Source organism: Ictalurus furcatus, chromosome 14 (genome assembly GCF_023375685.1).
Source record: "Ictalurus furcatus strain D&B chromosome 14, Billie_1.0, whole genome shotgun sequence".
NCBI lineage: Eukaryota > Metazoa > Chordata > Actinopteri > Siluriformes > Ictaluridae > Ictalurus > Ictalurus furcatus.
Genome location: NC_071268.1, coordinates 29,785,994 through 29,798,493, shown reverse-complemented (window position 1 = coordinate 29,798,493; position 12,500 = coordinate 29,785,994). Strand labels below are relative to the sequence as shown.

General features: G+C 40.0%; 1 protein-coding gene across 1 annotated transcript in view; it reads left to right on the top strand.

Moving 5' to 3' along the window:
- The window catches only part of LOC128617787 (uncharacterized), a 28,072-nt gene that overhangs the window by 13,936 nt on the left and 1,636 nt on the right, over positions 1–12,500 (top strand). The window contains exons 4-9 of the mRNA XM_053640933.1: positions 2,547–2,597; positions 3,105–3,254; positions 5,943–6,050; positions 9,551–9,799; positions 10,789–10,851; positions 11,010–11,068. Of these exons, the coding sequence (XP_053496908.1) occupies positions 2,547–2,597; positions 3,105–3,254; positions 5,943–6,050; positions 9,551–9,799; positions 10,789–10,851; positions 11,010–11,068 (680 nt within the window). The remainder of the gene's footprint in view (positions 1–2,546; positions 2,598–3,104; positions 3,255–5,942; positions 6,051–9,550; positions 9,800–10,788; positions 10,852–11,009; positions 11,069–12,500) is intronic.

Genomic DNA, 12,500 nt, shown 5'->3' with positions numbered 1-12,500 from the left:
ACACACACACACACACACACACACACTCTCTCTCTCACTCACTCACTCACTCACTCTCACACTCTCTCTCTCTCACACACACACACACACACACACACACACACACACTCTCTCTCTCACTCACTCACTCACTCACTCTCACACTCTCTCTCTCTCACACACACACACACACACACACACACTAGTGAATATTTTCGTCGTGGAATACGCATACAGCGTGGGAAATAAGTATTGAACGCATCAACATTTTTTTCAGTAAATATATTTCCTATGAGGTTATTCACATGAAATTTACACCAGACTTCAGTATTAACTCAAGAAATCCGGAAATATAAAGAACTCACAACATTGAAGTCCATAAATAAAGTTATGTGTAATAAAGAGGAATGACACGGGGGAAAAGTATTGAACACACTAACTGGAATGTATTTAATACTTAGTGGAGAAGCCGTTGTTTGTAATGACGCTTCAAGACGCTTCCTGTATGAAGAAATTAATGTTCTGCAGTATTCAGGTGTGATTTTGGTCCGTTCTTCTAAACATATTGTCTTTAAATCTTGTTCAGTTGGATTCGAGTCAGCTGATTGACTGAGTCATTCTAACACCTTGATTTATTTTCTCTGAAACCAGTTGAGAGTTTCCTTTGCTGTATGTTTTGGATCGTTGTCCTGCTGGAAGCTCCACCCACGTCTCATCTTCATCATCCTGGTGGATGCCAGCAGATTCTTCTCAGGAATCTCCCAGTAAAGGGCTCCATTCATCGTTCCTTCAGTTATATGAAGTCTGCCAGTACCATGTGATGAAAAACAGCCCCACACCATGACGCTTCACCTCCAAACTTCACTGTTGGTGTAGTGTTTTTAGGGTGATGTGCAGTGCCATTTCTTCTCCAGACATGGTGTGTAGTATGACAGACAAAAAGTTCAATTTCGCTCTCATCTGACCAGATTACACTCTCCCAGTATTTCATAGGCTTGTCCAGATAAGTTGTAGCAAACTTTAAACGAGCTTCGACATGCCTTTTCTTTAGTAATGGAGTCTTGCGTGTGAACGTGAGCAGTGGAGTGCATTGCCTATTGTTTTCTCTGTGACGATGGTACCTGCTGCCTCCAAGTGTTTCTGGAGCTCTTTCCGAGTGGTTCTCGGCTCTTGGGCTACTCTTCTGACTATTCTTCTGACTCCCTGGTCAGAGATCTTGTGAGGAGCTCCTGTGCGTGGCCGGGTGATGACGGAGTGATGTTGCTTCCACTTGTGGATAACGGACCCAGTGGTGTTTACTGGAGGATTCAGAAGTTTTGAAATACGTCTGTATCCGAGTCCATGAATATGTTTCACAACAATAAGGTTGTGAAGGTCTTGGGAGAGCTCTTTGCTTTTACCCATCATGAGATGTTTGTGAGACACCTTGGTAACAAAAGCCTTTTTATAGACCATCAGTTTACTAACCCCGCTGATATTAATTTACACAGATAGGGGGTATAATTACTTACGGATTTCAGCTGGTTCCTTGCCTTACCTTGCCTTGGAGAACTGCTTTTCCTTAGCGTGTTCAATACGTAAATAAGTAAAACTGTTACTAAGTTTTCTGACATTTTCAGGACAGAGGAGTTTCCGCTTTGTGGTTTCTCAGTGATCCTCCCACTCGAGTGAACGTTTTATTGTCCTGCAGGATTCCAGTCCTGATCACCAGCACACACCTGTACCTACCTGTTCATATCTGTATCTGTTCAGATCATCTGTTCATTCCCAATAATGTATTCACATTCAGTTCCATCCCTACAGAGAGAACAAGTGAGAACAAGTCCACACAGACGACTCCGACAACAACAACCAGCACCGGAGTGACTCACCGTGACAATGGAGCTTCTCAGAACATCACTCCCAACACCAGTGTAGAAGAACATGGAGGATCTTCAGATACCTGGACTACAGGTGAGTGTGAGAGATCCAGTACACTTTTCATATGTGATTATACATTATTTTCTAACACAAATATCTGATGTTACAGTTCAACATGTTGTGTTCTGATAATATAATAATCTGTGATCAGTGAATTAAATGTAGCTATAAACGTATAAGAAACATATGAAGCATTGTTTTATAGTTAATAAAAATTGTAATTGTTAGTAAATTGCGGTGAACTAAGAGTAATAGAATACATCAGGATGTGCAATAACAGCAAAATAATAAACTACAAAAATGTTTTGAGTATATCTAGTGTAAATTAGTGGGGTTTTTTTCAGAATGGAGAGGCATGATTATGATTTATTTACCCATGTGATATTTAACTGAGGAAAGGAACAGAATGACAGGATTACTGTTTCTGAGCGTGATGACATGCAGTGAGGGAAATAAGCATTGAACACATCAAGATCTTTTTCAGTAAACAGATTTCCAATGAGGTTATTCACGTGAAATTTTCACCAGACATCAGGTCTTATTTCCCCCACTGTATAAGTAAAAGAGCACAGTATCAGACTGATACACGATACCATGATCAGTATCTTTGTGTTCCTAATATCATAATATGTCATAATATTTTCTAGGTTCCTCCACTAAGCAATCCTACACAACTGCATCTACCCTGAAGAACACGGGTAAGAACAGGATTTCCTTCTTTAGAGGTTATTTCCAATTACTGGTGTGAAAAGTCACACCTCAAGGACCTCATCAGTTTTGTAAAGACAGCAGCTCGTTTATATACGTTATTGTTTCTATAGTAACCGCTCATTCACAGGGACTTGTACGACAGACGCCCCATATAAAAATAAACGTAATAAAGGCGTGTAAATGTTGATATGGTAAAGTTTACTGTAAGGAGAAATGTGTTTATGTAACATGTATGGAAGGAGTCTCCGGTGTCCGCCCTGTGTGACAGTCAGAGGTAAAACTGTAACTGTAAGTTTTCTGACATTTTCAGGACAGAGGAGTTTCTGCTTTGTGGTTTCTCAGTGATCCTCCCACTCGAGTGAACGTTTTATTGTCCTGCAGGATTCCAGTCCTGATCACCAGCACACACCTGTACCTACCTGTTCATATCTGTATCTGTTCAGATCATCTGTTCATTCCCAATAATGTATTCACATTCAGTTCCATCCCTACAGAGAGAACAAGTGAGAACAAGTCCACACAGACGACTCCGACAACAACAACCAGCACCGGAGTGACTCACCGTGACAATGGAGCTTCTCAGAACATCATTCCCAACACCAGTGTAGAAGAACATGAAGAATCTTCAGATACCTGGACTACAGGTGAGTGTGAGAGATCCAGTACACTTTTCATACGTGATCATATGTTGTGTGAAAAACATAAAATTACAATTCAACATCTTATGTCCTGAATAATATAATAATCTGTGATCAGTGAACTCACATCTGAAATATAAAACCACATGACCTCCATGTGAAAAATGAGTCATGTGTAAAAACACATGAAAATCAATAATAATATGAAGTGATTGTGATATCCGTCACGTCAGTGTCCGAGCAGCCATGTTGTGAGACTGGTGCTGATGTAATAGATATTATATCATTAAATCATCCAGCTGTAGCCTGGAGCTACTGTTTATGCGAATACAATATGTAACAGTGTATTAAACAGGGTGTGAATTATTATAGAACACTGCTATTTGTGTTTTCATAAAATATAAATAAATAATGTGATGATCTGTAAAATGTGAACGGGAACACAGAGGCTTAATGAGAGCTGAAATTACGCATTATCTCTCAGTCTGATGATGGCCTACATTTAGGACGTGTGAGACTGTAACACTTCTGTTGAGCTCGTCAAAACCACTGAGTAACAGCTAGCTACTGCAGCGTATCAGTTTACACTCATCTGTTCTTTCTCACATCCACTCTGACCACAAGCTGTCACATCTAGCAAACAGCTCCCATCTCTCATCTCAACGTCCCACTGTCTTATTCACGCAGGCGTTATCTTTATTTAATAACACAATGTTTCACCAGCTTATGATTTAAAATCTGATACTGAAATAAATAACTCAGAGATTTCACATAGCTGGTTTTTCCTGGTTTAAACAGTGGCCATGAAACATGATTTGAAGAACTGTTATCAGTACCAAGGATTGGAAACGATTTATTTTTCATTCTGCACACAAACTATATTTTTACACTCCTGCTCCAGAGTTCCACCCTCCCTCCTTAACACCATCTACCTGCTCCAGAGTTCCACACTCTCTCTTTAACACCATCTACCTGCTCCAGAGTTCCACACTCTCTCTTTAACACCATCTACCTGCTCCAGAGTTCCACACTCCCTCCTTAACACCATCTACCTGCTCCAGAGTTCCACACTCTCTCTTTAACACCATCTACCTGCTCCAGAGTTCCACACTCTCTCTTTAACACCATCTACCTGCTCCAGAGTTCCACACTCCCTCTTTAACTAACACCATCTACCTGCTCCAGAGTTCCACACTCCCTCTTTAACCAACACCATCTACCTGCTCCAGAGTTCCACACTCCCTCTTTAACCAACACCATCTACCTGCTCCAGAGTTCCACACTCCCTCTTTAACCAACACCATCTACCTGCTCCAGAGTTCCACACTCCCTCTTTAACACCATCTACCTGCTCCAGAGTTCCACACTCCCTCTTTAACCAACACCATCTACCTGCTCCAGAGTTCCACACTCCCTCTTTAACACCATCTACCTGCTCCAGAGTTCCACACTCCCTCTTTAACCAACACCATCTACCTGCTCCAGAGTTCCACCCTCCCTCTTTAACCAACACCATCTACCTGCTCCAGAGTTCCACACTCCCTCTTTAACCAACACCATCTACCTGCTCCAGAGTTCCACCCTCTCTCTTTAACCAACACCATCTACCTGCTCCAGAGTTCCACACTCCCTCTTTAACACCATCTACCTGCTCCAGAGTTCCACACTCCCTCTTTAACACCATCTACCTGCTCCAGAGTTCCACACTCCCTCTTTAACACCATCTACCTGCTCCAGAGTTCCACACTCCCTCTTTAACACCATCTACCTGCTCCAGAGTTCCACACTCCCTCTTTAACCAACACCATCTACCTGCTCCAGAGTTCCACCCTCTCTCTTTAACCAACACCATCTACCTGCTCCAGAGTTCCACACTCCCTCTTTAACACCATCTACCTGCTCCAGAGTTCCACACTCCCTCTTTAACACCATCTACCTGCTCCAGAGTTCCACACTCCCTCTTTAACACCATCTACCTGCTCCAGAGTTCCACACTCCCTCTTTAACACCATCTACCTGCTCCAGAGTTCCACACTCCCTCTTTAACTAACACCATCTACCTGCTCCAGAGTTCCACACTCCCTCCTTAACACCATCTACCTGCTCCAGAGTTCCACACTCCCTCTTTAACACCATCTACCTGCTCCAGAGTTCCACCCTCTCTCTTTAACCAACACCATCTACCTGCTCCAGAGTTCCACACTCCCTCTTTAACACCATCTACCTGCTCCAGAGTTCCACACTCCCTCTTTAACACCATCTACCTGCTCCAGAGTTCCACACTCCCTCTTTAACACCATCTACCTGCTCCAGAGTTCCACACTCCCTCTTTAACACCATCTACCTGCTCCAGAGTTCCACACTCCCTCTTTAACACCATCTACCTGCTCCAGAGTTCCACACTCCCTCTTTAACTAACATCAGCTATCTAACATCTAATATCTGTTGAGAGACAGGAAGTGATGGATTCTGGACAGGAATTTAGATGTATTTGGAAGATGTTTAGTTTTAGACTGTACTTTCTTGAATCCACACTGGAACAGAAAATCACATTAAGCCTATATTTAAAGTCACGTTTTCACTCTAAAACAATGTAGATTGTGTTTTCGATGATGTTCAGTGAACTGTTCTGTTCCCTGTAACATTTCTAATCTGTGATCAGTTCCTCATCTCTTCATCTTCTTTATGCTGCAGAGACCACACAGACGACTCAGACAGGAACAGCCTGCGTTACACCTGATGGAAAAACCGCCACTCAGTTCAACATTCCCAAGAGCACTGAACCAGTCAAAGAATCTTCAGGTCAGTACCAGAGCAGCGGTACATGTCAAGTGCCTCAAAGTCTACATGTTAACATGTTCAGGTGAAATTTCTAAAGATTAGATCAGTCCAAGTGAAGAAGCTTTCACATTTTGTGCACAAACAGTATCCCAAAAGTCCCACTAATAAGTTCACCAGTAAAACCACTACATAAGACATCAGTTCACAGTGATGGACAGAATAAAGCTTAATTTTAAAAAAAATGTTTATGTTTATTGTTTCTTACCACAGTGCTGTTGATTTCTCAAAGCTGATTAGGTCTTTTTTACTTTTACAAAGCACTAAAACTGGAGACTCCTTACAGAAAACTTTACCATATCGATGATTTTACATGTCCCATGTTTACACGTCCCTGTAAAGGAGCCGTTACTATAGAAACAATAACGTTTCATAATGGGCGCATTAATATAAACCTGCGCTATTGTCAGAGCCGCTGTTATAGAAAACTAATCACCACCTTCTGACCAATCAGCACTGTGGTATCATATTACATAACGTTATCACGTAATGCAGAACACCTCCAATAATATCGATAACTGATATCGATCATTCCGATAGTTTAACGCTACTGTGTTTGTTGGTGTTGGTTTTCTCTAATTAATATTTAAATCTACAAAATATGGGAATGCAACAACATAAATACAGGATAAACAAAACAATAGTTATAGTTAAACAAATATTGTTTTAGTGAACAAATTTCTACATACATTATGTTCTAGTTTCCTCAGAAGTTTCTATTAACGTATACACGACTGCATGTACCAGACCGAGCACAGGTATGAATGATTCAAAACAGTACGAACGTGATTATTTGGAACTGATACTAACTCTAACTCTTTACTCTCATTCTGTTCATGTCACTGAGTTTCTCCTGCTTTTCTGCAATGCTATAGTAGTGATGTTACTGTTTATAACTTCAGCTGGTTTTATTATGAGTAACTCATTTTGGGTTGTTGGTGTTTCCAGTAAAATACTATAAATGATCAATGTTATTGTAAAAATGTTAGCATTTGTACTTCATACCGTTTCACTACTCTTTGTATTAGTTTCATGTTGTGTGAAACAAGACTTTAGTATCACCACTGATCAGGGCTGGGCAATGTGATATTGATATTGTGAAACATTGTGACAATACACTCACTTTTTTACACTCGCTTAAATTAAGTATCATAGTTAAAAATACAATGCTGCTGTACTGCTGGGAAAGTCTTAGCAAAAATATACAGCGATCAGCCATAACATTAAAACCACTGACAGGTGTGTGGAGAGAAGGCTAGCCGGTCTGGTCCGAGCCCACAGAAGAGCTACTGTAGCAGAAACGGCTGAAAACGTTCATGCTGGTTTTGATAGAAAGGAGTCAGAACACACAGAGCATCACAGCTTGCTGCGTATGGAGCTGCGTAGCTGCAGACCAGGAGGTCAGAGTGCCCATGCTGAAGAAGGTGGTCTGGTCTGATGAATCAGGTTTTCTTTTACATCATGTGGAGGTCAGGTGTGTGTGTGTGTGTCGCTTACCTGGGGAAGAGATGGTACCAGGATGCACTATGGGAAGAAGATGAGCTGGTGGAGGCAGTGTGATGCTCTGTGGAATGTTCTGCTGGGAAACCTCAGTACTTGGAATTCATGTGGATGTTACTTTGACACGTACCACCTACCTAAAAACTGTTGCAAACCAAGTACACCCCTTCATGGTAATGGTGTTCCTTAATATCAGTGACCTCTTTCAGCAGGATAACGCTCCCTGACACACTGCAAACATTGTTCAGGAACGGTTTGAGGAACATAACAAAGAGTTCAAGGTGTTGACTCGACCTCCAAATTCCCCAGATCTCAATCCGATCGAGCGTCTGTGGGATGTTCTGGACAAATAAGTCCGATCCACGGAGGCCCGACCTCACAACTTACAGGACTTAAAGGATCCGTCTTGGTGCCAGATACCACAGCACACCTTCAGAGGTCTTGTGGAGTCCATGCCTCGACGGGTCAGAGGGGACCTACACAATATTAGGCAGCTGGTTTTAACATTAGGGCAGTAGTAGCTCATTTGATAAGAAGTTGGTTTACTATTCAGAAGGCCGTGAGTTCAAATCCAAGCACTACCAAGCTGCCACTGTTGGGCCCTTGAGCAAGGCCCTTAACCCTCAACTGCTCTGGATAAGGATGTCTGTTATGGCTGACTGCTCAAACACTGTACCATGTACCATAGAAATAACTGATGGGATTTTTTTTGTCATATCACTCAGCCCTACTACAAATCCATTCAACTTGTAGTAACAAGTGTTCAGTCCCGTATGTTTTCTCACATACACATGCTCATATGCTGAAGGATGACTCATACAAACTACACTTTTTATTTTCCACCACTGCATGCGGTTTTGACACCAACTCCAACCCTCAGAAGTCCATCTCTGCATAAATGTTTACTTTTTAAAACATACACCACAGAGAACAACATTAAATATAACTATAAAGTATTAATGAAACAAAAGGTATAAGGTGTCATATTTTAGTAAATAAAAATGGTAATCAGTGTGAAATTAATGTTTGTATAAGAGGAATAAAACACTTATAGGAAAATAAACAACGTCAGGGTGGGAGCAGTGAGTCTGCTTCATCACACCATCTCATCATGGATTATTTCACTGTAACAGCACCCAAAGAGGTTTAATCTTTAAGTAGCATTCTCTCATTTTATCATTTTCATCATCATTTTATCATCAATAACTCTTCTTCTGGTTTCTAGTGTACATGCTTTCACAATTCTCACTTTCACAAGTTTGGAACATCGGTCAGTTTTCTCCTGACTTGATATATTCTAAAGAAACAGTCAGTTTGTTTCATGTGTTCGTTTAAAATCAAATAAAAACCCTCAGTTAACAATGATCAAATGACTTAAATGTTTGTTTATAATTCTGAGTCATAGCAGGACATGGAACAAAACTACCACAGAACCACAAGTGTACGTCACTGGGTGGGGCGACTCGGTGCTAACAACATATGTAATATTTACATTTAACCCACTGCTTTTCTTGACCAAAACTCCTACAGCCCCGCCCACTTGTTTTCTATTGGCTCACAAAACGGAGGCTCATGAATACACGGGTGAAAATTCGATAAAGCCTGTGTGAAGCGAACGTCTTTTACGCCCTCTGTCCTTTCCACTTCGTGAATTTTTCCACCAGGACAATTTTATTCAGACTTGGTTTCACTTCTGCTTAAGCGCCCAGTGAAAAATATTTTTAAAAAATCAACCACATTTTTAGAAAAGTGGTATGAAATTACTAATAAGTATTTGTCCATCAATGATTAGAAAAGAAATGTGGATATTTGTTAGGAATATTTCCAAAAAACATTATTTAAATGACTGTTGGAGGACAAGTGAGTAGATTCGTAAATGATCTCTGGATTGGAAATGTTGTTTGTCTCAGTGTTTATTATTTTATCATCAGTTCTACTCAGATGTGTTGTGTTTGTGATTTCAGGTGCAGTCGTGATTCCGGTCTCTGTGCTGGTTGGAGTCTCTGTTGTAGCAGTAATTGTAGCTGTGCTGCTGAGGAGATGTTTCTTCCGAAAGAGAAGTGAGAGGTCTCAGTACACAGATAACCGATTGTGTTTAGTAATCGTGAAATCGGCTGTTTTTACTGAACACACGTTTGGTTTCCATTTCTCAGCTGCTAAAGGCAGAAAGACAGATCACATCTATGAATCCATAGAAGATGTTACACCGGCTGGTGAGTAGGATTATTATTTATTTTAATACGGTGCTGTGAAAAAGTATTTGCCCCCATCCTGATTTCTTCACTTTTTGTGTATATCTCATACTAAATTGTTTCAGAAATGAAATTAAAACAAAATCTAAGATAAAACAAAGGCAACCCGAGTAAACACAAAATACAGTTTTTAAATGATGATGCTATTTATTTAAGCAAAAAAAAGATAAATGTGTGAAAATGTATTTGCCCCCGTAGTTACTAATTACTGCTGCTTACTGTGTGGTGGAACAAACACTTTTTTAACTTAAAAAAAGATTAAGTTAAAGGGGGCAATTAGTTTTTCACATTGGTGATAGGTGTTGAATAATTATTTTTTTGCTTCGATAAATAAATTAATAAATAAAAACTGTATTGTGTGTTTACTCAGGTTGCCTTTGTTTTATGTTGTATTGAAGATCTAAAACTATCTAGTATGAGATATACACAACAGCAGAAGAAATCAGGGCAAATACTTTTTTACAGCACTTTGTATATATTTACACTTACGTTTAATCGCCTGGAGGATTCTTTCACAGAATCCCACCTTTATTATTTTCACCTGTATTGATTAGCTGAAACAATGTGAATATGAGTAGAATAGTGTCCTGCATGCAGATTATCTCCAGGTTATTGTATATTGTCATGGTTCTCTCCGTTCTAAAGTTAATGCAGTGTTTCTGTGTGTGAGAATTAATTCATGTTCTACTCATAGTGCTCAAACATTCTTTGTTGTTTATGTTTTTAGTTAAGGTTTTTAAGTTAACAGTGAATCAGAAATGAAGGAAAGTTGCTAATGAACTGAAGTGATGTTAGATGAAGGAAGACGTTGACATGGCTGTGTAAAGAACTCTTGCTAGCTATTTAGTTAAATATCCGTAGATCGGGCAGTAACTGATTAGATGTGTATGAATCCATGATCATGAACTGGATTTGTTTGTTTGTTTGTTTGTTTGTTTGTTTGTTTACAGCACAAAAAAATCTGTATGAAGCCATTTATGTCCTGGCAGGAGATACAGCTCTAGTCAATCTGGGTAAACTCATGCACAATACATATCAACTTTAATGACTAAATACTGTGTGTGTGTGTGTGTGTGTGTGTGTGTGTGTGTGTGTGTGTGTGTGTGTGCAGAAATTATGAATCTGTGTTGTTATGAATGTTGTAACCAATTATTTGTTGATTATTATACAGGGAATAAGACACAGACTGATGCTTCCTCATCTTCAGAGACACAATCACCTACAAATCTGGTAAATATCATCTCACTCATACTGTACACTGTAGCCGTGTATACTAAGCCCCGCCCACTTTTGAGTGTAATTTCACATATTCCATGTTGAGTTTTAAACCTGTGCATGAGCAGCTGATTACATATCCCACCCCATCAAGACTTTTCTTTACTTTGACCTAATTGACCTAATAATAATCTTCCCTTATGTACTATATGATGAAGAAAGAGAATGAGAATGTTTCATTAAACGTGATGAAATGGATAAAGGAAAGATGGAATAATGCTGTATCTCCACTGTACACATTGTACCGAAATTCTGTTTTAGATTATTTTTAATACTTTTATGAGTTTTTATTATTGTTATTGCAGAACTTTACCTCCAACTTGCATGGGGGGCACACATATTATTTTTAGCACAGACCATAGATATAAATAAGATCGTCATGGATGGGTTAGACACGGATGCAAGTGCAGATTATTTTATTTTAAAGTGAACAAAGACTAGGATTACGTAACAAACACAAACATGAACTCGACAAGCATTTAATCTACATGAACATGGTGTGGATACGACAAAATACACCGCCCCTACTCACAACAGGCTCTAGACCAAGAGTGTTATACAAACATGACTTAAATACTAGTGCTCACTGTGCACAAACATGATTCAGGAGCTTGTGATCATGTGACTGATGTGAACATGTGGAGAGCAGTGGCTGATGGGTTCTGTAGTCTTGCACCACCATCAGCACTAACCTGACAAATATTTCATTTTTTAAACTGACATTTGGTTCAATTTCTTATAAATAACCATGTTTGAGGAAGAACAGGATCCTTCTTCTTCTTCTTCCTCTTCTTCTAGATAGATAGATAGATAGATAGATAGATAGATAGATCACTTTATTCATTCCAGAGGGAAATTGACCTATTACCGCAGCACAGAGAAGTATACTGAGAGTGATTTACTGAGTTTGAGTTTGTTGAGTTTTTGGCATCTCCAGCTCTACTGCTACAAAGAAGACTGCACTGGCTACCACAGGCTGGTAGAAGAGTTCTAACATCTTGTTGCAAACATTAAAGAACCTGAGCTTCCTCAGAAAGAAGAGTCTGCTCATCCCTTTCGTGTACGTAGCCTCAGAGTTGACCTTCCAGTCCAGCTTGTTATCGAGATGGACACCAAGGTATTTGTAGGTGTCAACCAGCTCAACGTCCTGAACCATGATGGTAATGGGGCTTTTGGTTGTCCTCTTCTTCCTGTAGTCCACCACCATCTCCTTGGTCTTGGCCAGATTGCGGAGCAGATGGTTTTTCCCACACCACTCCACAAAGTTTTTGACCATTTCCCTGTACTTCTTTTCTTGTCCATACCTTATGCACCTGACTACCACCGAGTCATCAGAAAATGTCTGAAGATGGCAGAGATCTGACCTGTACTGAAAGTCTGTGGTGTA